Raw genomic sequence first — 23,750 nt, 5'->3', positions numbered from 1 at the left:
TTTATTCCAAAATTATATTGAATAGTCGATTAGAGACAACAACGCATATGAAAGTATAAACGAAAAGGCAAGAAATGAACACGGCTGCACATTATAATAAATACATATTTGGTTATTTTATACTATATATATACTCTTACACATAATTTTATTGCTTGCGTATACAGGCATGAACACACACATATGAACAAGTGTTTGCTGATTTTATACATAATAATTGCAACAAATTAAGCTAATTATCGAGCGACATTTTCCCTTTTGAGTTTGTTGATCGATTGATTAGGAAAGACATTTTTTTATATTCGCTTCAAATATTATCCTCGGTAATGCGAATGCCACCTTATCAAACATACATACATACTCATGGGCATTTACATCTGATATACCCTTCGTATTTATTATACAAATTTTCCGATCCTAAAGGTATACCAGAGATTTGTGCACTAAAATTCTTGCAGGCAATTCAATTTATTAAAATGCATTATTAATATTATGCATTGTGCTTAGTTAACGGTATCTGCCTTTCAAAATTTTGTTTTCCTTTTTATACGGGTATAACTCTTGTGTTTATTTTCTGATTCAGATCGGTTATAATTGTTGATATTCATTACAAATTAAAATCTTAAGGGATCTGCTTACATAAACATGTTTAGTGGTGTTTTTGTACATTAAAAAAAATTTTTTTTTTTTATATATAATAATTTTTTTATTTATTATATTTTTTGATATTTATTTTAATTTTTATATTTTTATTTTATTTTTATTTTTATTTTAAATTTTTCATATTGTTTTTAATTTAATGTTATTTTATTTATTTGTTTTGTTTGTTTTTATTTTATTTTTAATTTTTTTCTTTTCTATTTTTTATTTTTTTTTTTATATTTTTATTTTTTTATATTTTTTTATTTTTTATATTTTTTATTTTTTATATTTATTTTTTTTTTTTTTATATTTTTTATTTTTTTTTTATTTATTTTTATTTTATTTATATTTTTTTATTTTATATTTTTTTATATTTTTTTAAATATTTTTTATTTTTTTTATATTTTTATATTTTTATATTTTTTTATATTTTATAATATTTTTTTATATTTTTATATTTTATATATTTTTTTATTTTTTATACTTTTATTACATATTTTTAAATTTTTTTTAAATTTTTTCTTTTCTATCGGCCATTTTTAAACTAGAGTAAAGCTATAAATATTAACATTTGCCGAAAATATTCATTAGAGCTCCTCAAATCTCAAATGCTCTCCTTCTAATTAAAAAATCCTCACAAGCTATAACAACGAAAAGGTGTCAGCTGACGAAAAAGTCTAGATGTAAGGTGGTAGGATTTATTTAAGCCCAATAAATATGAAAATTCCGTATGAATTCTGTAATTATGTATGTATGTATGTAAGCCAAGCAAATTTTCTAAAACCAACGCATTTCTTACCTGTAAAGAAATCATCATTTATATTCAAAGTTGATTTTTCATAGATGAAAACGTAACGGACGAAAAGATGTTAGCTTAAATAAAGAAAAACTTAACGATTATGCATAGGTGCATACAAACACATGCACACACATGTATGTACATACATAAGTTTCCATGACATGCAATGCGTTCGAGTCGAAAGTGTAGAAAAAGTGAAGTAGCAAAACGGAATTACTAATTGTGTGAAATTTTCATAGTTGCGTCGAGTTGCGCCGCTGCGTGTGAACGAATCGAGTGTGTCCCCGCTGTTGTCGTACTAGTATAGGCTATCTTAATTAATTGTAATAACGAATTATATAACAAAAAAAAAAAAAAAATAAAAAAGAAACTACATAAAGAGTACCGTTTCATATTTGATATAATTACACGAAGATTTGTAAAATTTAGCAGCAAATTCGTCAACTCAAAGAAACACAAGTAATTTATGAAACGAACGAGTATCAATCAAATTGTATGAATTCAGTGGCACAGTAAAAATTGAACTTAAATCACACGCTTAAACATAATTATATAATATTGTATACAATACATATACATACATACATGCATCATACAATACATGTAAGTTTATTCAGATAAACTTATAATTATAAATGATTATTAAAGTAATATGAAAAGTTAACGAATCGCATTTTCAATTACACACAAAATAACGGATAAATTATGAGTTCAGCAATGACGAATTACAAAAATGGCATTCAAAAATTTAACGGTGAATACATAACAAAGCAAACTTTGAAGATATGGTTGGTGAACGTTTGTTCAGTAAAACTCCAACTTCCAGAGTTTCTTTGCATGTTGTTGTGTTCTAGCGGATACCTAGTCGGCGTTGGGATGGTAAGGATTAGCTAAGTTGTCGGCGACGGCATCTAACGGATGACTTTGCATTATACATATATTATACCGTTTATATTGTTTAAAAACTCGCTAAGTCAAAGGCAACTATATAGAGCTTAAGACAGCGGAATTCTTTAAAGCTTTTATAAAATAATCCAATGCTCGGTATGCTGAGGTCATTGACCTAAATAACGTTAGTTTCGTGTTTCTAAATTTGATACGGGTCTGGTGAAAAGTTAGGCAAAACGAAATATCTCCAGTCACCATATACATATGTACATACAGATATGTATAAATAGTCAGTGGATTATACCACAGATTCAGGTTCAGATAAAAATTAGATTTAGTAAAATGTAGAAAAACGTATCTTATTTTAAAATCAGAGAATACTTATACTGATGTGCTCCTAAAATAATCGATTACCTTAAATAAATAACATAAATAAGTCGTCCACAACTAAAACTAAAATATCGGCATGCGCAGAAGATGTCAGTAAAAGGCAAACAAGTCGGTTACGGGCAGGACTATTCATTACCAGAATCAAGATGCCGTGCAAAGGATGTGAAAAAGGTAGTGAAGGAAAAATTCTTCTGACCACAATTATAATATGTTAAATTCTCATGATTCTCAGAATGCAAATGCACTCCGGATAAATGTGATGAACAATGCAAGTGCGCCAAGGACAATAAGTGTAATTGCCATGCCGGCAAGGATGGAAAGACTGAAGGGGCGCCACCAAAGTCCTGCTGCAGCGGAGGCAGCGAAGAAAAGAAGTGCGGCAATTAGACTGAGTATAATATTTATGAAAATAATACCGATTTGAAAACTGTATTCGTATATGCCAATAAATACTTAAAACTGCGTTTTTGAAAAATCATCGAAAGAGTCTTTTTAGGAAATCACTTAAAATACACAACTAAAGTGGAATGGATATGCAGGATCTTCATATTTAATTACACATTATACAGCCATAAATAAACGACGGGTATCTTACAATGTATATATCCATATATCAAAATGACGAGTTGAGTCGATTTAGCCAAGTCCGCCTCTCTGTATATACATACGTCAAACGGTTAAGAGCATCGATCTGAAATTTTGCACTCGTTCTTTTCTTCCCGAGAAGCTCCACCTTTGTCGGATTCGCCGATACCGGATAACTCTGGCATATAGCTGCCATACAAACTGGCAAGGCAGCGCTATAATCTTGGAGCAAATGTTCACATCGGATCACTATAACATATAGCGCAATACAAACTGGTCGCTCAAAATTAAGATTAAGATTCTTGTATATCCTTTCATGTTATAAGAAGTGCACAAGAAGAGTATTGTAACTTCAATGCAGCCGAAGCTGTTTCAGTTGCTCTAAAACGTTAGCCGATAGCAATTTCGAGTAGTTTTCTATTTGTTGTATTATTGCCATATGCAATTAAATGTTGCTGATTTGTTATTGTAGCAACAAATTGGCAAAATATAATATACAAAAGATGATTGGTTTTCTTTTGAGAGCTATCTTCTAATATTTCTCGTTTGAATTTTTTACAAATGGCATCTACGCCATAGAAAACACATATTTTTGTAGATAGCTGATGAGAAACCCTTCAAAGAATCTCTTATGAACATTGCTATATTCATGTAGATAAGTCTTAAAGTTCGCATTCACCAACGGAACCGTTTGTCTTAGTGTGTTTCGGATATGAAAAGGCATGTCTTCTTTAAAGTTTTATTCACTTTATTTTCCTTTTTCAATTAATTTCAAAAAATTAAAATTTCCAATTATTGTATTTCGTTTTATAGTATATTCATTGCATTCAATACCTTAACCAAATAATTCTTAGAGAGTTATAGAAGACAAAAATCGTATAAAAGAAACGGTGCGTATACGTAAAATTAATAGTATTTTAGTTATTAACAAATTAATTATAATTAATATTATTAATTTTACATAAATATGCAGGTAGGTGGACAACAAACAAAAATTACAATAAAAAACGTTACGAAAATTCTATAAATTCTTTCCATGCACAAATGACACATCACTTTTTATTATTTCTACTAAGATAATTATATTTTATTTACGACTTTTTCTTTTAACGGGCATAAAGGTAAGGCTGACGTTCATCAACAGCCGCAACATTGCTTCTCTTATATGCGTACAACACCGCAGTTTTGGACAGTTCTCTGGACAATGTACCATTAAGTGTGTGGCTCAGAATTGAGTAGAAATGTTGTTCAAAATTCAATTGTATCTACATGTTGTGTTTTCTTTGTAACCGAATTCATGCTAAGCTTACAAATTACAATGGTAGAGACGTTCTTTGACATGCTTTCTTAAAGTTTGCAGTTTTTATTCAATTGGCTCTGCAAGGCAGCATTGAAAACAGTACAATTATAGATGTAATTATAACAAAAAGAAAATCTTTAATTTTCGCGTACAATAACAACAATGACCGAGGCCCATATCTTCCTTAACAGTGTTGCTAGTGTGGACAATATTAGTTAGATTAGTAGTTAGCGAGTATGGGTAAATGCTGGACAAGTAAGTGGCCTAATCGTGGAACTCCGTAATAAAATCAAAATACTACGCGCCCGAGAGTAGACTATGCGATAAGTATTAAAGTATTTAATCTTGTTTTCCATGCATGGAGTTGCACAACACGACTATACGTAAGTATATTTATCAACGAATGCGCGAAAATACACATTTTAGCTAACCAATAGGTTTGACGGGTGTTGGGCGAGTTTTTTTTGTTGCTTTTGTTTTTCATTTATTTTTTTTTTTATATACAATGCGTTCACTTTTTGGCTCTTCGCTTTTTGCGATTGCTAGCCGCATTACTTGTGTTTGTTGTATTACTACCGCTGCCGCTGCTGATGTTGGCCTCACCATTTGGGGTTGTGACGGTGGCGTATTGGCGTGCTGTTGCATTGGCCGTTTGAGCAGAATTCATTTGCGCGCTCGAAGACGCACCTATTATACGGGACCATATTTGCATGATCATCGTTTTGCCGGCTGTGTCGCCAATATCGCCACCACTGTATGACGCTGTTGCTGTTGCTGCCGCTCTTGTAATTTTCTGTTGAGCCACATTGTTATTGTTGTTGGTTTTCGTTGCTGCTATTTTCCCTTTAGAATTTGGTTGATTTTTTTGTTGTAGCTGTTGCTGTTGTTGCTGTTGCTGAAGAGATCGTTGGGCGTATTCTCATGACTTCTTCACTTTGCCATTCATTGCCGACGATGCTGTGCGTCCACCGACCGCCGCTTCGGCAGCATGCGTTGCCACATGTTGTATGCCCTTCTCCATGCAACCCTGATATATGGGTTTCATAAACTAAATTTGAAAATTGTAAATTAAAATTTATTTACAATAGTTTAGAAAAGTAACAGGAATGTGAACTCACGTTTTCCCACATAAACGTCGCAAACTCATCCAATTTTACACCGAAATCACCCATTTCCCCGCTGTACCTGTAAGCAAATAATGGAATAATTCGAATTCAGTATGGCTTCGAATTTCAGGCAAGTTGCGGCGTTCCTTTACCTAATATACGCCCACAGCGCCAATGTTAATAGGGCAACACCCATTACTAAATTACAGAAGTTGGCAAATGTGTAGAGGCCGACGAGGCCAAATATTCCGCTTAGTACGTAACAAATAACTGCAGAGGCAAAATATACGGCCGGCGTGCGTGCAGCCTTGAAAATATTTTTGCTCTCATTGTGCGCTTTGTAAGTGACGTAGGAGTCTTCCAGATCCACATCCAATTGTTGCCGGAACTTTTCAGAGAATTCCTCGCCGCCCATTTTTCGTTTCGATGCAAACTGCATGAATAAAACAAATAATTTGTTGAAACACTAGACGTCTTCAGAATACTTTGTTGCTTACTTGGAATAATGCCTGATCTTTGATGCGGAAGTGTTCGGCCTCTAAATGTGCCGTGCTTAAGTACGGTTTGGTTCCGCCACAAACCTCCTCCATTAGCTGATTGTAAAGCTCCTTCGCTGATGCAACGGCTGTCAAATGATTAGCTTCGGCGGTGGCCTGCAGAGTAATTGGGATATTTTAGGCAATGTTTATGGCAAAACTCAAAGCGACTACTACTTACGACAAGCATGCTCTTCGGCTCAGGCAATTCATTGCCCTTGTAGATGCTCATGTATGACTGGAAGTACTGTATGAGGTCGCGTGCACGCACCCGTTGGCCACTGATTTCCTTATATACCAAATTGTCCGGCGACAGAAGCATCGGTACAAATGTGCGTAGACTCTGTTTGAACTCGGGTGTGATATCCTTGAGACGCCCGTCGAATTTAGGGTTGGTCGCTACACTTAAGCCTGGATGTGGCATCAAGAAACATGCCACTTCCATGAAACAGGCTGCAATGTGTCGTCGCAACGACTGCAGTTCCGGGTGCTGTTTGTCTGACACTTCTAGGCGGCGCTTAAGTATCTTATCGCCACCCAGAGCGCCATACTCGGCCTCGTATGGAAAACTCCAATCGCGCACCAGAAACTGTAAGCGTTGAAACGGCTTCTTGCCTGTATCGGCCAATGCTAAGCGACCATATTCTGTGAACAGTTGCAAATGCTGCAGATCGTCTTCCTGTATGTTTTGTGACAAATTATATATCTGCACGGATGAAACCATTGTGCTGAGCGCAAAAACGGTAGCACAATCGCGTACTGTGCTCTGGCTGTCGAATGCACCCTGTGTGTCGAGTAAAATGATGGCCACCTTGTCGCCGTTCGGGTAATCGTGCAGGAATATTTCGGACCACATTAGGATACCAGTGGTATCACGTTCAGAACCGCCGCGCCACGAAAAGCCGGTCAGCGGTTCGTTCTCATCACCAATCCAATCGGTTACCACATCATGGCGCACATACTACATATGGGAACGAGAAAGTCAAAAATATTGGGCCTCAATATGATTAATTCAAATAGTGTGTGAATTTGAAATTACCTTGGAGTATAGGTAGCGCAGAAAAAAGTCAAGCAAAAAACTTTTGCCTTTACGAAACGCCCCAGCAACTGATACGACGCATACGAAGCGATCTTTGACCTCGTCGCGCATTAACACTTCGCTCAATGCATCTTCGTTGAGCACAAAAGTGTGCTCCTCCGATGTGTTTATTATCTGGATTGCCGTTCCAGGCATGGCTAATGGCTGTAAGTGCACCTACTATACGGCCTACAGTGGCAGCTCCGCAAATTTTTTTGTGTGCCTCGTTTCTAAAATTGTTTCACGTTGGATTATGCTGGAACGAAAGAGAGTAGAGAGTGAGTTTGAGGCAAAGAAATGTTTATAATTGACGAACTATGGAGTAAATGTATCTCTATATTGATGGCAGTTTCCTCAAAATATTTTTTTTATAATATTTTCGAACTCCACTTCGAATATGTGCATATCGTCATTGTCCGTTGAACTCACATTCTAATTTCTCTCTTCTTTAAATTCATTTTAAGAGATGAGGTCTAAGGTTCCCTACTTCATACAACCCTAAATTAGTAATATATGTAAAGCTCTTGGAAAGCATATTGGATAATTAATATTTTTTGTTATTAACTAATGAATTTGAAAGAAAGACAAAGTGGGATTAAATTTGAATATTACTTAATATTTTCCGCAAAAATGTTGTGCAAATAAAAACATGAAAATTAATATTGCTGCAATGAATGTACATGCATATGTACGTTTGTATGTAGAACAGCTGCCAAGCAACATCTCAGCAAAGGCGAATTCTTGGCAAGCTTATGTGCCTGCAACCGCACTGCGCGAGGAAATCGCGGAGAATGCTACAAAATGCTACAGAACCATGTGAAGCTGCCAAAAAACTAAAATCATGAATAAGATGAACAACAACAACCACAACAAAATAAAATTGAGTTGAGATGAAAGCATAATTTCGACGCAATGTATAGAATGGCTAGGGATAGTGTGAATTTTTCATTTTTTCGCAATTATTAGAATCCGAAAATAAATTTTTAGGTAGCTTGCATTCGTCATCGGTGGCGGCGGCCGTTGTCGCCGCTAATGCTGTCCACACATACCAGTACTAGCGCAGTCTGAGCGAAGAGTGCGGGCACATGATGCCAGCGGTTGTAGCTGGGCAAAAACGCAGCAACAAATTGGAATTTTCACTACAAATAGACTCAAAGTTAAAGGTTTATTTAAAGTATACAAGTCATTGACAGGTAAATTTCGCTGTGTGTATGTGTGTCGGCAGACGTGCCGAGCTTACACCTAATCTGTAGGCATGCACCTGTTCTGGTCTTGCCATAGACACACACACACACACATACATTTGATATCCACATTTACAGTTTTGTAATTGCAGGTAGATGTGCCGTAAGCGCGTTGAGCTCAACGGGTTAATACTTGCGGCATACTTCTCAAGATTAATCATCTGACAATAACAATTTTTCTAGTTGAAATGTCACAGCGAGTGCAACGGAACTCATTTCGTGCCAAACAAAACAATATGTAATCACACAATAACAAAAACAACAAAAATATCTAATAAAAATCTCACAAATTGTAACTTAGATATATTTCTGCATAAGGCATTGTTAAGCAATATTTATTTAATTTGGCTGGGAACAGTTATGGGTGTAAATGGTGTAGACCTTTGGCTTTCGACATCAATTAATTGAGCAACAAGTCGCTCTCTGCTTTCGAATCACAATTTATTTCAATAAAAATACCTTAACTGATGACGTCCACACTGGGAATAGTGAAACATTTGGATACATTTATTTTGAGAGAAAAGGAATTAAGTGAACACTTGAAAGGGAACAACAAAATCAAACATCATTGGCTTAAAATGTAAATGCTTGGACAAGCTGTGTGTCTGTTTATATATTAATGAGATATTAAAAATTGTTGCGCATTTGGAAATATTTTTTTTATGAAATTGTTAAAAATAAAAAATAATAATAATAATAAATGTATAACTACAGTGCAACAAACTCGTAAAAAACAATTTAAACCAAAAAAATATATTTAGCAACTTTATGATTATCGCTTATTGTTTATTTACATTTATGTACGCTATAATTATTATAATTAATGCGTTATCCAAACAGTACGAATACACTTCAGTTCGATTTTATTTTCTTTCTGCCACTCATTTAATTGCATTCACGATTATTCGCCATGAAGTCACCTTACTTGGACTTCAAAACTTTGAACTTCAAGCGTGCATATTTTTTCAATGTCAAAAGCAATGTGAAAATAATATAAACTTGAGCTTGTTATTGGAAACCCGGAGCAATATCGGCACACCAGCAGCGCACACTTTATAAATAACAGTACACAAAGCAGATTCCAATATCTCTAGCCGATGGAGATGGGCGAGTATATAAATACGTAGATAATTGGAAACTATCTTAAATCAAACATCTCACAGTCAACAACAAAAACCACAGTATGAACAATAATAATAACAAAAAAAGTATAATAACTACGTCAACAATATTTGTATACTCGGTAGTAAGCAACCTCTTAGTCGCACAATAACAACACAAGAACCACAAGCACATACAACAATGTTGTGCTTGTTTTTGTGACCGGAGATTATGGAGAATTATTTACTCGTGGCGTTCTATCACTAATAAGTATTTACCAGATTTTTGGGCTTTTGGCAAAACGACGATTTAATTGAATTAATTAACCGTCACCGCACGCAGTCGAATTGCTACTCAAAAGCGCGGACACTGCTCTGTGTGCCCCAACTCAGATTAGTTCAGTTCACTTGGCATCGAGGCGATTCGGTTCCATTCGCGACAATCAAATGATGTGTACGAGCAGATACAGTGTCAACGTAGTGGGTTCTCCGGCGCTGCGCTGTGCTCGTTGCGAGCGTTAATCGTGTACAGAAGCAGAAAAACTTGCGCACTCGTCTCTTTCGATCGATCTCACAACGATATTGCAGAGATTTGGAAGCATGACAAAGAATGTATTAACCAGAACCTGCTCGTATCGCTGAAGTACATAAATTCATATACATATGTACATACATATATACTCGTATATTTCTGTATATTGGTTGATTACATCGACGATTCGATCAGTATAATTACTGTTTTTTGCTTGCTGTTTTGTTTTATATTCTTCTTGTTTATATGTATATTTAACAATGTAGCTAGAATGAGTTAATGTGGTCTCAACTGAAGGTTGGATGTTTCACTGCCTAGTGATGTCAACAACTGAGCCGAACTTGGAACCAGTATTTTTGAAACTATGTTTTGTTATATTACGAGAAATGTATGTAACGGCAGATTGCTTTAGTTGAATAATCGATTTGTAAACCTACAAATATTTTAAAATAATCTTCAAAAATTTGAAGTTGATCCATCCGATAGTTTCATAGAAATAAGCGTATTTGTAAGATTTTTTTTTAACTTTGCGGTATTGGCTCTCAAAATTGTAATCGAGCAAAGTTCTCCGAACCGATCGATTGAAATTTACACGCTCTTTCCTAAATATATTTGTCAGGTTATGATCGAAGGAATAAGAATTTTGATAACGATTTCCATTTTTAAGCCTGTAACTGTAACTTTTTTCACAAAGAGCTGGGAAGCCACCATTTTTGTCATAAATCAAAATTTAAACTAGTTCTTCGATCTTTTTGTTGCTGTTGTAACAGTTATTTATATAATATCCGCTTGCGTGGTATGGTTGTCATCGAAGTCATCTAATGGCAGGTCCAGGAAACATTCTATGCCGACGGGGTCGGACCATAGGAAAAGGAGTGTTAGACGAGTTGGGTTTGCTGGGCATACAAAGAGATGGTTTCCAAGACAGCCGGTTTTACGTTACCGAAATTGATCCGAATTTTATCCGATCAAGGGTGTTATTTCGGCGATATAGCACTATTTGAGTCGGTGAGTTTTAGGTTAACTAGTTCTTTGAACATTACACGTATTAGTTTATTGGATACTCGAGAGGGGAATTTATTGAAAATTCAAACTCGAGGTTAGCGTTTTCTTACAAGCCATGTTTCGTATTCAAAATAAATGTTCTCAGCAATATTTTCCACACTCACATCTTCTTTTTCTCTTCGCTCTCGGCCGCCGAACAGTGAGGGTGCGGTATTAGTCATCAATGGCCCGAATACTTTTTAAGCCCGGTTAAAACAAAAACAGGTAAAATCCAAATCAGTTTCCAATACAGCTACGAACGGTGGAATGTACAAACGAATGGGCGAAAAACGTGAAAAGAAAAACACGTTTGCCCCGATCGCCAGGTGAGCTCAACATCGATCTCTTTTCTGTACATATGCGGCAGAGGCTTACGACGACACATAAACAGAGAATATGAAAGTAACAACGATAGCTGACACGAGTAACAACCGTCAAACGACGTTCGGTTAAACGCAGGCTTTTCAACTCGCTTTTGTTGCTGTGAAACGTCGTCGTCGTCGTAGTCGTTTGTGGGACGAATAAGTGAGTAAACAAGTGAGCGCCGCTTAGTCAATTCGATTACTGGCTGTGTGTTTAAATGGAACGTTACTGGTTGCTGCCGCTTGTTGGATCGCATAATCGCTGGACAATGAAGCAGAACACTGGGCGAATGCACGTCAGATCTAACGTATGCGATTTTCAATAGTAAAATATAATAGAGGAGACCGACGTTGGTGAAATTTCAAAACATAATTCAAAAGCCTAATAAAAGCAGCAAAAGAAAAGAGACTTAATTAGTGCGCCAACAAAGCTTGTGGATAATCGAATTTGATAAGAGTAAATAAAGGTTTATTGAATGAGGGTGGCACCCTGAACGCCAAGCGAACGGAGCATTTAATTAGTCGGATTCCAGCAACAGTGGCTACAGCAGTAGCTTTCAGAATGTCAGCAAAGACTTTTGAAACACCTCAACGAACGGTGCACACACAACGGCAAAAGAATACCTACAACAACGGCCACCGCCCAGCTAAAGCGTGGAGTCACACCTGGCGAAGTCGCTATGGCAGCGACGGTAGCAGCAACACCAGCAGTAATACCAAAAGTTCAACACACTTGTTTACACAACGTTCTGGTCGCAGCATGTTGCAATCGCTGTTGTTATATTTCACCGTACTCCTAACTTTAGCAAACGCTCAAAACACCGAACAATTACAGATCGTGCCTATCGCAGGTGAGTCAACATTTTTCTACGTCGGTTGCTACACTGCGCGCACAGATCTCCTGCAGGAGTCCATTTACTCGAAGACGCCACGGACTTGTGTGGAAATATGCGAGCATCAAAATTTCAGCTACGCTATTTTATCCGCGGAACGTTGTTTCTGCATGAACAATGTCATCGCGAAGGATCGTCAAGATGATAAACTGTGCAATACACGCTGCTTAGCTGACAAATCACAGTATTGTGGTGGCGTTGGTGTACACAGCTACTATTCAACTATATGGGCCACAAAAACGGCACCGCGCAATCTCCGGGTGAACAACGTTACCGAATACACCATAACAGTAGCTTGGGACTCGCACTTGTCTCCTAGCAAAGTTTTTGTGGCTGGCATTGAGGCCGCCGCAATGAACCCAGTACAAGAGATTACGAATTTCCGCATACGTACACATGTACTGCGCACGTACTCAACGCTGCCTTTCTTCCCGCAGCCTGAATTTATAGTGCAGAGCATGGAGACAAGCTTCGAAATTACTGACCTACATCCGGCCACTGAGTACAATATAACCGTCGAGGCAATGTGCGCACAAGTGGTATGTGGCAATGCCTCACTACACGCTACTACCGAAGTGGGTATGCCTAGTCCCAGGCCCCCGCAGCCACGTGTGATCCGCACAACAGATTCCACTATGAACATAGAAATCCCGCCGATGCGTAATGATAATGGACCGCTGTCCAAAGTGCTGGTAATTGTGGAACGTGTAGATGCCTCGTTGAGTCAACCGTTCGACACCGGACTACTGGGTGGTTGGCAAAAATCCCAAGATGATGGATTGCCGTACTACATAGCAGCACAGCTGGATTACAATGGACCGGACGATAATCGAAAGCGGCAATTTATTGTGGGCGATGGCAGGCATTATGGGCCTTATTTGAATGTGCCATTGAATACGACTGGCGCTGATATACACATCAGCTTGGGTTTGGTAAGTTAAAATCTGATTACTTCCGAAAATACCGTACTAATATAAATAAAAAAATGTTGTAATGCATTAGGTAAGCACTTTGAATGGTGTAACAAAGACCCTGTATACACGTGGTTCACACGATCAACACACAATTACATTGGATAATTTTCAATACGCCACCTTCGATTCGGGCCGCGCTTCCATTATTGCTTTGACCGTGACTTGTATCGTATTTGCCATCTGTTTGATACTCAGCGTGTTCACGTATTTCTATTTGCGCTACAAGACCTGCCAGGCGCGCGGAGGTTTGAATCGCAATGCTCATGAGATGACCATGCAACAGCCGATTATCGAGCGCGAGAACAATGGGTTCGTTGTGGAGGATGAGTTGCTGCCCGCTGAGAATTTCCGCCAGCAGCTTGATGTGCTCATCTCGGCTTTGGACCCCAGCAAACGGTTGCCCCGCAATGCATTGCGCATGAATGTTAATGACATATTTGCGGATGGACGCTATGGTGAGGTAATTACTGGCAAATTTATCTCGGCTGCATTGCCGGAAGCTAGCGCCGACTGTCAACTGCATGTGCTCGCTTTGGACGATTTGCAGGGTAAAGAGCAAGCACACCTGCTACGTGACTTCCGCAATCTTTCCAAGTTGCAGCGACACGAGCATTTACTCGACTTCTATGGCATCTCGTCTAGCACCGATTGGTTTTATTTGGTCTTTGAGCATCAAACTGTAAGTTTGAAACGTCGTCTTATCGAAAGTAGGCGCGTGCCTAACACGGCGCCAATGCAACGTATTACTGCACTCTCCGAAGAGTTGGTACTACAGTGGATCTATGAGATAGCCAGCGCGCTCGAATACCTTAGCAGTTGCAAAGTGGTGCACAAACAATTGTGTTCACATAACATTTTCGTCACGGCCGATGCCAAACTAAAGGTGTCGGTATTCGGTCCAATTCCGTATGTGCAAAACGAAAAGAAAATCGACATAACACGTTGGTTGGCACCGGAAGCGTTACGTTACCAACACTTTTCCGTCAAATCGGACGTGTGGTCGTTCGCTTGTGTCGCTTGGGAGTGCTGTACACTGGGCGGCACGTTATATGCCAATATCACAAACACACAACAACTACTTGACGCAATTAAGAGTGGTTCACGACCTGCCCAACCGTCATTCGTCTTTCAGGACCTGTACCAACTATTGCTCAACTGCTGGCAGCTAGAGCCAAGTGAACGTATCAATTTCGAGGAGATCGCGTATAATGTGCGTCAGCTAATGACATCACCGCGACACGCGTTATGCTTTGATCGAGTGCCGGAACTGCCCGGCGATAATGTGCTCGACACGCTGCCATATTACATGCCAATGCTGGAAATGCTGAACTAGCAACATGTGGTTTTGTGAAAATAATCATTGTAAGCATACAAAGGAGCGAGTCAAATGTGCCTAATATGAATGGTAAATATTAATATGTTTGGCCTCCAGCCTCTGCCTTTTGTTGCGACAGCTCTGTTCACAACAAAAATGAAATCTCAAATCATAGTTTTGTCTAATTTTAAAACAATAATTGTAATATCATATGTACTTTTTGTTTATTTTGTAGCAAAATAAGTTTATTGATTGATTTTACTTTAAATTATTTTTTTAGACGTAAATAAGCGTTTTGATTGCAGAAAGCCAGTGTTCTGATATGTAGCTATTTATTTTAGTTTAAAGCCAAATATCCCTGCAGACAAGGGAAAGTTTAATTACTGTGTATTTCAATAGAAAAAAATCCGAATATACTAATGTTGTAACAACATGTTGTACAAAATGTATTGTTTTTGAATACACTAGAAATATAAAAGTCCATGCTATGTTACAATTGAGTTTCTTTAATAATATTTAAACTGCAATAGAATAAAATATTTCCACACGATATTAGTGGTATATTATTTAAAAGCTACTGTAATCTTCAATGTACCGGATTGAAAATTTTATTAGTTTTGTTTTCTAGCATTTCTACGCCCACAAAGCGGTGAAAATAAAAAGTGTATATTGGCATTATCAGATAAATATTTTTAATTTGTTTAAAAATTTTTTTTTATATTTTTGAAGATGGAAAACTAATGAAATAAGTGCTTTAATTTTCATTGTTTTAGTTTTTTCTAAATATTTTGGTGCGCATATGTAGATATTTAGGTAAGTTTGTAGATATGTAAATTTATGTAAACATAGAATATTTAACGTTGAAGGGCCGAAGGCTTGTAAACACACGTACATTTCACTTTTTCTGCAAGATGCAAATTATTTTTAGAAATCATTTGGTTATATACACATAAATATTATCAATGTTTATTGTAAAGACTGTTGCACAGCCGTTGTTAATTATACAATAAACTCGCCTAATTGCAAATAGCAAAATTTGTAAAACAAATAATTTTTTTATTATTATTAATAACTATATTTTGGCAACAAGCGTTCATAAAAATAAAGTTTTTCTAATTAGTTGCCTAAAAAGACAATATCAGATTGAACAAATAGATATAAAGAATAAACGAATTCATCAAAATATTTAATTAGTATTAGCACATTCGGAAGAATACTGCAAACCTATTTTTTTCTTCATAGGATTTTCATATTTCTTTGTTTTAAATGGATGCATCATTTCTCAATAATATCTCAATTTCATTTTAATTAGTGCACATTTTTCTGCCAGATGAGATATACATAATTTACCAGGTAGCGCTGGATATTTTTTTAAAATTTCTTACAATTTTTCTCTTTAGAATAAAAAATTAACTGTTTTTCGCAAACAACAGAGCTTTTCCTGTAATGTTCGCGCAAAAATATTGTATACATTATGCGCCCTTTTTACACAAATTAACAAAATATTGCCATAAAATAAGTACCATTTGGCAAAACTATTATTATTATCATATAAAAATGCATGGCTTCATGAATAATTATATGATATAGTCATATAAAACATCAAACGACCAAGTCAAAACATTTACATATTTGCTTGCGTATTTGCGTGCAAATTTATTATACAATGTGTGTGAGTATTAGCGAAAATATAATTATAAACGAATGTTTCATAGACACGTAGCAATATTTATTGTTTTATAGCATTTTAAATACAAATTTGTGTATACAAATGGAAGCAATGACTTAGCTCACCGAACGAAATTAAAAAGCATAAAGCACAATTCGCTACGGAATTAACAACTGAGCACTTTTATTTTAAATGCACTTCGTTCACTAATTGAACTGATGGACGATTTAAATAAAGTGACGATCGCCGATGAACTGCTAAATGGCCGGCATAATAAGACGAATCATAGCTAGCAGGGAGGAAATGTTTACGTACATTCATATACAATCTTCAAGCTTATATATTATATATTTTTATTGAAAAATGGACAATATTGAGCTTGAGAGAAAGCAGAGAGCTGTGAATGATTAGTAACAAATTCATTTCACACAGTCACAAACTTTTCTCATTGTCATAATTTTATATCGTTAAAAGCAAATCAATTAATCGGTAGGTAAAGGCGTTTTATGCAGGCTTATGTATTCTTTCAGCAGAAAAGCAAAGGTTACCTGGCAGTAACGGTTCGACAATGTTTCTTTGAAAGAAAATGACGGACTATTGCGCGTATATACAGACAGACAGACGGAACTTACCTAATTGACTCTGTCCGCCACGCTGACCATTTATACACATACCTTATAGGGTCGCCGACTTTTCCTTCTGGGTGTTACAAACTTAGTAGGAAACTTATACACACTGTTATAATATACAAATATTTTGTATGTTTGGACTTTTAAAATTACTTGTGTACTACGAATTAATATAATTTTCAGGGCATCAGCCTGACTGAATTTTGATTAGATCGAAGCTCATATTATACTCATAAATAAAATTGCATACTCATATTAAGTTATCAGTAAGCATGTTGCTAAGTTCCAATATTGTATTTGAAACTTTAGCATAATTGTTAACTCTACTATACATTTATCATCAATGTACACTACAACTTCCGTATGATGAATAAAAACTAGTTCCAAAGTTTGGTATAGATTATCAAAACTAAAAACCTTCAAACCTCTGTGATGGTCAGTTTACCAAGTGACACGTCAAATTAAAAAACAACACATTGTTACTATTAAATTTTTCAAAAGATTTTACTCTTATCAGAATCTGTTTCAGCTGTTTGATTACAGAATACTGATAAAAATATATTGCTGCATCATGGTAAAATAGTTAATAAACTAAACAAATAATGTTAATGCAATGATCCATCTTCATTATGAAATAGATCAACAGTTAAAAACCTGCCTCAACATTTACATATTGCTTATGCATCGAAATTTTGGTATTCAAGCAGAAACTGCTCGACCCCTTTGAAGGTAATCAACACCCTCCTCTCAACATATGACCCCTCGTTCCTAAATAATTCACATGCAACAACACATATTTTTGGATGTTGCAGTATCTCACTTACTAGGTATTTTGTTATCTTTTAGCCATAGTGCCTTTACTTCATCTTAAATCATACAAAATCCTTTCATATGCGTCCTATATACAACTTTGATGCAGTTTCCTGGATGGGCACAATTAATATTCACTTGACACGAGAATTTATACCTATTGATGTGGTTTGTCACTTCTTAAATGTTTTCACTTACGTATAGATATTGCGTCGCAGTCTGCTTTATGCACTCCAATAATTAAAGTTCAATTAGCTGGAAAAATTTAATCTCCGTGTTAATTTATGGAATTTGCTCGCTAAAATTTTTGATTTTCTTCTAGTGACGGCAAATTGAATCTATTTGTTGGATATTGACACTCTTTTCCAACAAATTTTTATTGTTTTTGTTGCATGCTTACGTACAAATCGTGCGGAAGACCGAGATAACACGATTTCCTAAAACACACGTCAAATTCTATGTAGGGTTGCAGAGTTAATATCTGTTGTGTCAAATTGTTAAATGTAGCAAGTGCTATGAATTTTATATATATGCGTATTTATTAAATATAAGAAGAAATACATTAAATAATACAAAAAATGAGCGAATACGAATCCTTTAGTGATCGAAACTGTTTGATATTGGCATATTTTCATTGAAATCTGATGTTGTTTTATGATCTTAGTGGTATGAGTCACCCTGCATCGTCATGCTTCAGTTAAAAATTTATGGTAGCATTTTCAATAGCTTAACACCGATTTGTTTTGATTTCGTTTTCAAATATTTTTGTAATTATCTGTTGCAAATAAAAACACAGGTTAAAACACGCATACCTATATTGAATTCAAAATGTTAATGCGATAACAAAATTTAGATAAGTAGTGTGATAAAACTACAAAGTTAAATAAACTTCGCGGTATTTGATAAAAAGTATGTTTGTGGTTGCACTTTTTATAATTTAAATAAGTTTCAATAAAGTTGCTATTTTGCGAGGCAACAAAATATTTACTTACATCATAAGCTCGTGATTCAAAAAGTGTTGATACAGTGCCTCAAAAAGTATACAAGTGTGGTTGTGCTTCTTCGAAGCGGAACGTATATTTACGATATGAAATGTTATTGAACGTACGATAATACACAATTAAATGAAATGTTAACCACAGAAAATGACTGAGATTCCAACCGTTTACACGAAAGTCAGGTCTACGTAGCCGGAACGAACGCTGATATTTATTCGGCCAAGGATTGTCAACTCGGCAGCATTCCTCCAAATTACTTCAGAGAAGTTTTCTGTCGTTACAGCAACCACAACTGAGATTACATGCTTAAAAGCGCAATGAACGTACAGAGGTTGTACCTTAAGGATATAGAAATATTGAAGGCAAATATTTCACCTGGCAACTTTTTAAATGTCATTTGTATCGCACAGTGGTATGCGCGCGTAAAGTTTTCTATTTCCTCGTATTCTATTTTAAAATACTTATCGTATTTTCACATTTCTTATTTTTTACTTTTAACTTTTACGAGCTCGCTTTGCCTTCGCTTTGCCATTCTTCGGCACCGAAAACTTGAGTAAAACGCGCCAAAAACAATAACTGTATACATACATATGTACATGCAAGCATTTATGTAACAGAACGCGCACAATACACTTATATTTCTATTATTTGAATACACATCAGAATCCCTTCTCGTACCCGTCGCCCGCCATGGTACACCTTCATTCACCCCAAAATGCTCGACTGCGAGAAAGTGGTAAACATTCTGATGTCCAACGTGAAAGTTACCACTACTCAAAAGCGCTTACACATACAACGATACATAACATTTGCACACACATGCATGCCTACATATGTGTATATGTATGTGACTATGTACTACCAATAGGCCCACTGGCTCTCCCATAGTGAGAGCAGGCAGGCAGGTGTAGCAATAGTGAAAATGCGCGAGCGAGTAACAAAACTAAACACTCAACATTGGAGCAGCAGCATCTCATTGGGTGCAACAACAAACCAAGGCAAAACGTCATCATCGGGTGGTGTTGGCTCCTGCCGACGTTAAACTACCGAGCAGAGAGCACACAACCGAGCTCTCGTGAGATTGGAGCGGGCACCGCGAGCGCCGAAGTGTTGTTATTCGAGGAGGTGCAGCGGGCGGGCGGCATGGATGCTGTTGGCGAGATTTTCATTTTGGCTGTCGCTCGTCTTTGATGTTCGTCTTGGCCAAAATAGTAGTGCTCCGTAAAATAGTTGGTTCGCATGCAAAAAACGGCAAAATACCAACGGAATTTTCGCACAACGCGTTTATTTTTTATTTTACTTTTTTTCTACACAACATTCTAGAAAAGTAAAAGGAAAAAGATAAAAAAAAAATGTAAAGAAAATATTACAAAAATATTAACGCTAAACGCAAAAGTATGAATTGTGTTGTTTAAATAATTAAACGGGAATTAAAAAGGTGCTTAGCGCTAAATGAAACATACTACTAACTGCAAAATTAAAGAACAACAACAGACACGGAATATCGCGACGAAAATTGTATCGGTCGCAGAGTTCTGAAAATTGTATTTTATCGAATCGACGCAAATGAGAATATTTAGCTAAAGCAGCAGAAAAGCAAAGATTTATTAATAAAAATATATAAATATAAATGAAAATGAAAAATGAATTTGTAGAAATGTGAAAATATCATCATAATATAACGAAAAAATGCAAGCACTCATGAAAATAAAAACGTTTTCGTGTATTTTTTCGGTTCAGCGCAACTCAAGCATCATTATACCTACACAAGCACGGACGTAAAGGGGGAAAAAGCATGAAATTTTCATTAAGAAATTGGAAATCAAGTGCTTTCCACCTTCAAGTACCGTTGCGTTTAAGTGAAAAGTGAAAAATTGCTCTTAAAGCTTTGCCATTGATGTGGAAAAATGGCTGTTGTTGCTGCTAGTTGTGTGAAGTGAAAATTTTAGTATCTATCATAATTATATGCTATGTAATATATACAAATGTACATATATCGTATGCATATACATACATATGTATGTAAGCATTTATGCAAAAAGCGAGATGTAACTTTGTAAGCCCACAATTATATATATTTGTGTGTGTGTATAGTTGTACACACGTAAAAAAACCACATTGTTGTTGCATAGAAGTTTGGATATATGTATGTTGTATGTATGTGTAATGATAAGCGCACACTTTTTGCCCAGCGCAAATTCGCATAAAACAAATGAACACACTTATTTGTTGTGTGAAAAAGTATCCTTTTATGCTGCTTAAATGACAGTTGACGGATCTGCGAAGTTTCCGTCTCCTCTTTCTTTGATTGACGTTTGATTGCACCGTCAAATGTACAAACGTTTGTATATCTCCAAAGCACGTAGTTATGCGTGTGTGTGTTTGTATATGTATCACCTTGAGTGGCGGTGGTGGGGGCTCCGCCACAGAGTTATACAAAGTCAAGTGATAAGTTTAGCATTCGTTTCTAAGTATAAACCTATATTTATATGTATGTATGTACATGAGTAAAGGTGTACGAATGTCGGTATGTTTTGCGAAATGTATACTAAGTTGCAGAAAAGTTCTTATACACATAAAATTAAAGCTGCCCTTTAATACACCAACATATCTCACATATAAATATGTATGTATGTATGTAGAAGAAGATGTATTTGTGTATGTCTGAATCCCAATACCCAGCCAGGCGTACAGTGGTTGAAAATGTATACACAAATATATTTGCTTTGCGCTATTTCCATTTCGTTTAAAGTATAATTGACGAAAATCGCATTAAGCTTTAAATTATACTCCAACGTTTAACTCATTAAAGTTGGCTCACAATCCATAGTATGTCTATCGAGAGGCGATAGTGCAAACAGTTGCGTCCTCCTCGCCGTCGCTTGCGTATTTCAACTTCAATTGCAGGCAACTTTCGAGCATCCTTTGCCGTTTCTCGCTTGGCGACTATCATCGTTGCTCGTCTAGTTATTCGTTTGTGTGTGCTGAGTGTTCGTTTGTGTATGTGTGGCTGTATGGTCGGTTAATAAAACACAATACTTTGAAAAGTAGGTGTGTATAACGGTGAAGCTCGTTGATTTATCATATGAAAACATCTTTGTACCATCCATTGCCAATTCAATATAATAAAATTTCCTCTCCTCTTGTGCTTAGCTTCTCTCTTTCTCTTTATACGCAGGGAGTTAACAACACACCCGAAATATAACCCCCCGCCCACCGCCGCTAGCACACGGCACCACAGACACACACATCCACCTTGGCTTAGTTTGCTGCTGCTGCCATTGTTGTTAGCACATCTACGGCTTCAGCTCCAGTTTCAGCTCTCACTTTCTCTCCAGCTCATGTCTAGTGGAATGTTGTTTTTCCATTTCAGTTTATTGCTGTTATGTCTTTCGCAGTTACGAAATTGTTATCCTTTATTTTCACTCCTTTTGGCATTTGGTGCGATTCGTGTTGTTTTTATTTTATTTTTTATTTTATTATCCTTTTCTTTTATTTGTATGTTATCCCTTAATTGTATTGTATGTACAAACGTACACAGTTACCGTTGTAGGTGCTTGTATATTTATGGTTTTTCTCAGCCTTGTGCCAATTCTGATGTTGCCACATTGTTGGAAATTAAGTTGTGTACATTTAATTGAAGAAATGTGTATTATTTTGGTGGAAACTCAGCCAGTTGTTCGTTCAATTATTCAAAGAAAAATTGTTATTTTAATATTAAAAATAATCACAATTTAATTAAAAGAAAGCAGTTATAATTGTATGATTATACAATATTATGGCATCTGAAGTATAGACCTATCAAGTTAGAGTCCTAAAGTACATATACATACATACCAAATGTATGTGACTTAGACCTTTGTGCTATTGTATTTCAAGGGTTAAATGATGCTTAGTTTTTTTATTCGGAATTTCACCTTTCTTAGTGTTCTTTTTAAAAACGCATTTTTATATTGGGTATCCAATGCCGTCGGAAAAAGTCCACAGACCTTCCGAAAGATATTCATTCTTTTGCACACCCAAAGCGTATACAAATTTAGGCTTCTTTTGTTTTCGAGCGTCGTATAAAGAGACTAACGAAGAAATTTGTTATAAAGAGTAATTATAATTCGATGAGAGTAAGTTTCTTAATTGAACACAAATCATGATAAACATTGGGGTTTTATTTGCTAATTAACTTCCAAACAAGTAAATGTTGTATTTGAGGACATCTTATAGTTATGCACAATACATTGCAGGGAGGTATTAAGCTTAAAGAATGTATGCCGGAATTCTCTATCGTGATACAAGCTTCTAAATTAGAGACAATTTTTGTGACTGATGATTTGGCAATTCAGTACGTAACAGTCTCTCAATTGCAAAGGAACACGTCTAATCAGCTGCTACATTGCGTTATTTAGAAAAGTGTATAAACTTGAATGAAAATAAACATGTCGATAACAAATATTAAATTTTCTCTAACGCAGTCAAAAAGCATAATCACCAATAAAAATATAAATGTACAAGTATGTTGACCTTGTTTCAGAATAGTTACAATATTTATGTAAAATTTATTTATTTTTAACTTTTTCGTGTTTAAGTTGCTAAAAAAATATATAAAAACGACAATCGATTAATATCTATGATGATCTCTGTAAGTAAATTGTCAGTATATTGAAAATGGCCAACAACAGTTCCTTTTCGTTCTCCGACCTGCTAAGTAGCAGGTGACAAATTTGAGACAATATTTTGTGACTAAAGACTAGAGACTGTGTTGTGAATAGTAACTTGTCAAAAATAAAAATTTTACTTCAAAATGCCTCAAATAGTTATTAGAGATTGCTTAATGAATTGCGCTATTGATTAAATTTAGCTTA

General features: G+C 35.8%; 3 protein-coding genes across 6 annotated transcripts; 2 read left to right on the top strand and 1 right to left on the bottom strand.

Moving 5' to 3' along the window:
* The first annotated feature begins 2,661 nt into the window (after positions 1-2,661).
* On the top strand, positions 2,662-3,197 carry LOC120766479 (metallothionein-2). Its single transcript, XM_040092025.1, has 2 exons — positions 2,662-2,890; positions 2,952-3,197. Exons 1-2 carry the CDS (start codon positions 2,866-2,868, stop codon positions 3,104-3,106), a joined length of 180 nt encoding a protein of 59 aa, XP_039947959.1. The 5' UTR covers positions 2,662-2,865; the 3' UTR covers positions 3,107-3,197.
* A 902-nt stretch (positions 3,198-4,099) lies between these two features.
* Positions 4,100-18,282, bottom strand: LOC120766933 (atlastin). 4 transcript variants are annotated; one of them, XM_040092680.1, is made up of 7 exons: positions 18,095-18,282; positions 7,286-7,580; positions 6,428-7,207; positions 6,208-6,363; positions 5,863-6,143; positions 5,723-5,789; positions 4,100-5,652 (listed from the first exon to the last, which is right to left on the bottom strand). In XM_040092680.1, the coding sequence occupies exons 2-7, from the start codon at positions 7,478-7,480 to the stop codon at positions 5,524-5,526; spliced, it is 1,608 nt and encodes a 535-aa protein (XP_039948614.1). In that variant the 5' UTR covers positions 7,481-7,580; positions 18,095-18,282; the 3' UTR covers positions 4,100-5,523. The 4 variants fall into 4 exon arrangements, with proteins under 4 accessions (XP_039948614.1, XP_039948616.1, XP_039948615.1 ...); XM_040092682.1 differs by lacking the exon at positions 18,095-18,282 and adding an exon at positions 17,911-18,032; XM_040092681.1 differs by lacking the exon at positions 18,095-18,282 and adding an exon at positions 9,948-10,096.
* LOC120766932 (putative tyrosine-protein kinase Wsck) lies at positions 11,592-15,284 on the top strand. The gene is made up of 2 exons (XM_040092679.1): positions 11,592-13,431; positions 13,502-15,284. The coding sequence occupies exons 1-2, from the start codon at positions 12,169-12,171 to the stop codon at positions 14,804-14,806; spliced, it is 2,568 nt and encodes an 855-aa protein (XP_039948613.1). The 5' UTR covers positions 11,592-12,168; the 3' UTR covers positions 14,807-15,284.
* Positions 18,283-23,750: the final 5,468 nt, after the last annotated feature.

The sequence above is a fragment of the Bactrocera tryoni genome, chromosome 1 (assembly GCF_016617805.1).
Source record: "Bactrocera tryoni isolate S06 chromosome 1, CSIRO_BtryS06_freeze2, whole genome shotgun sequence".
NCBI lineage: Eukaryota > Metazoa > Arthropoda > Insecta > Diptera > Tephritidae > Bactrocera > Bactrocera tryoni.
The sequence above is the reverse complement of the archived record's forward strand: the minus strand, read 5'-3'. Positions and strand labels throughout refer to the sequence as shown.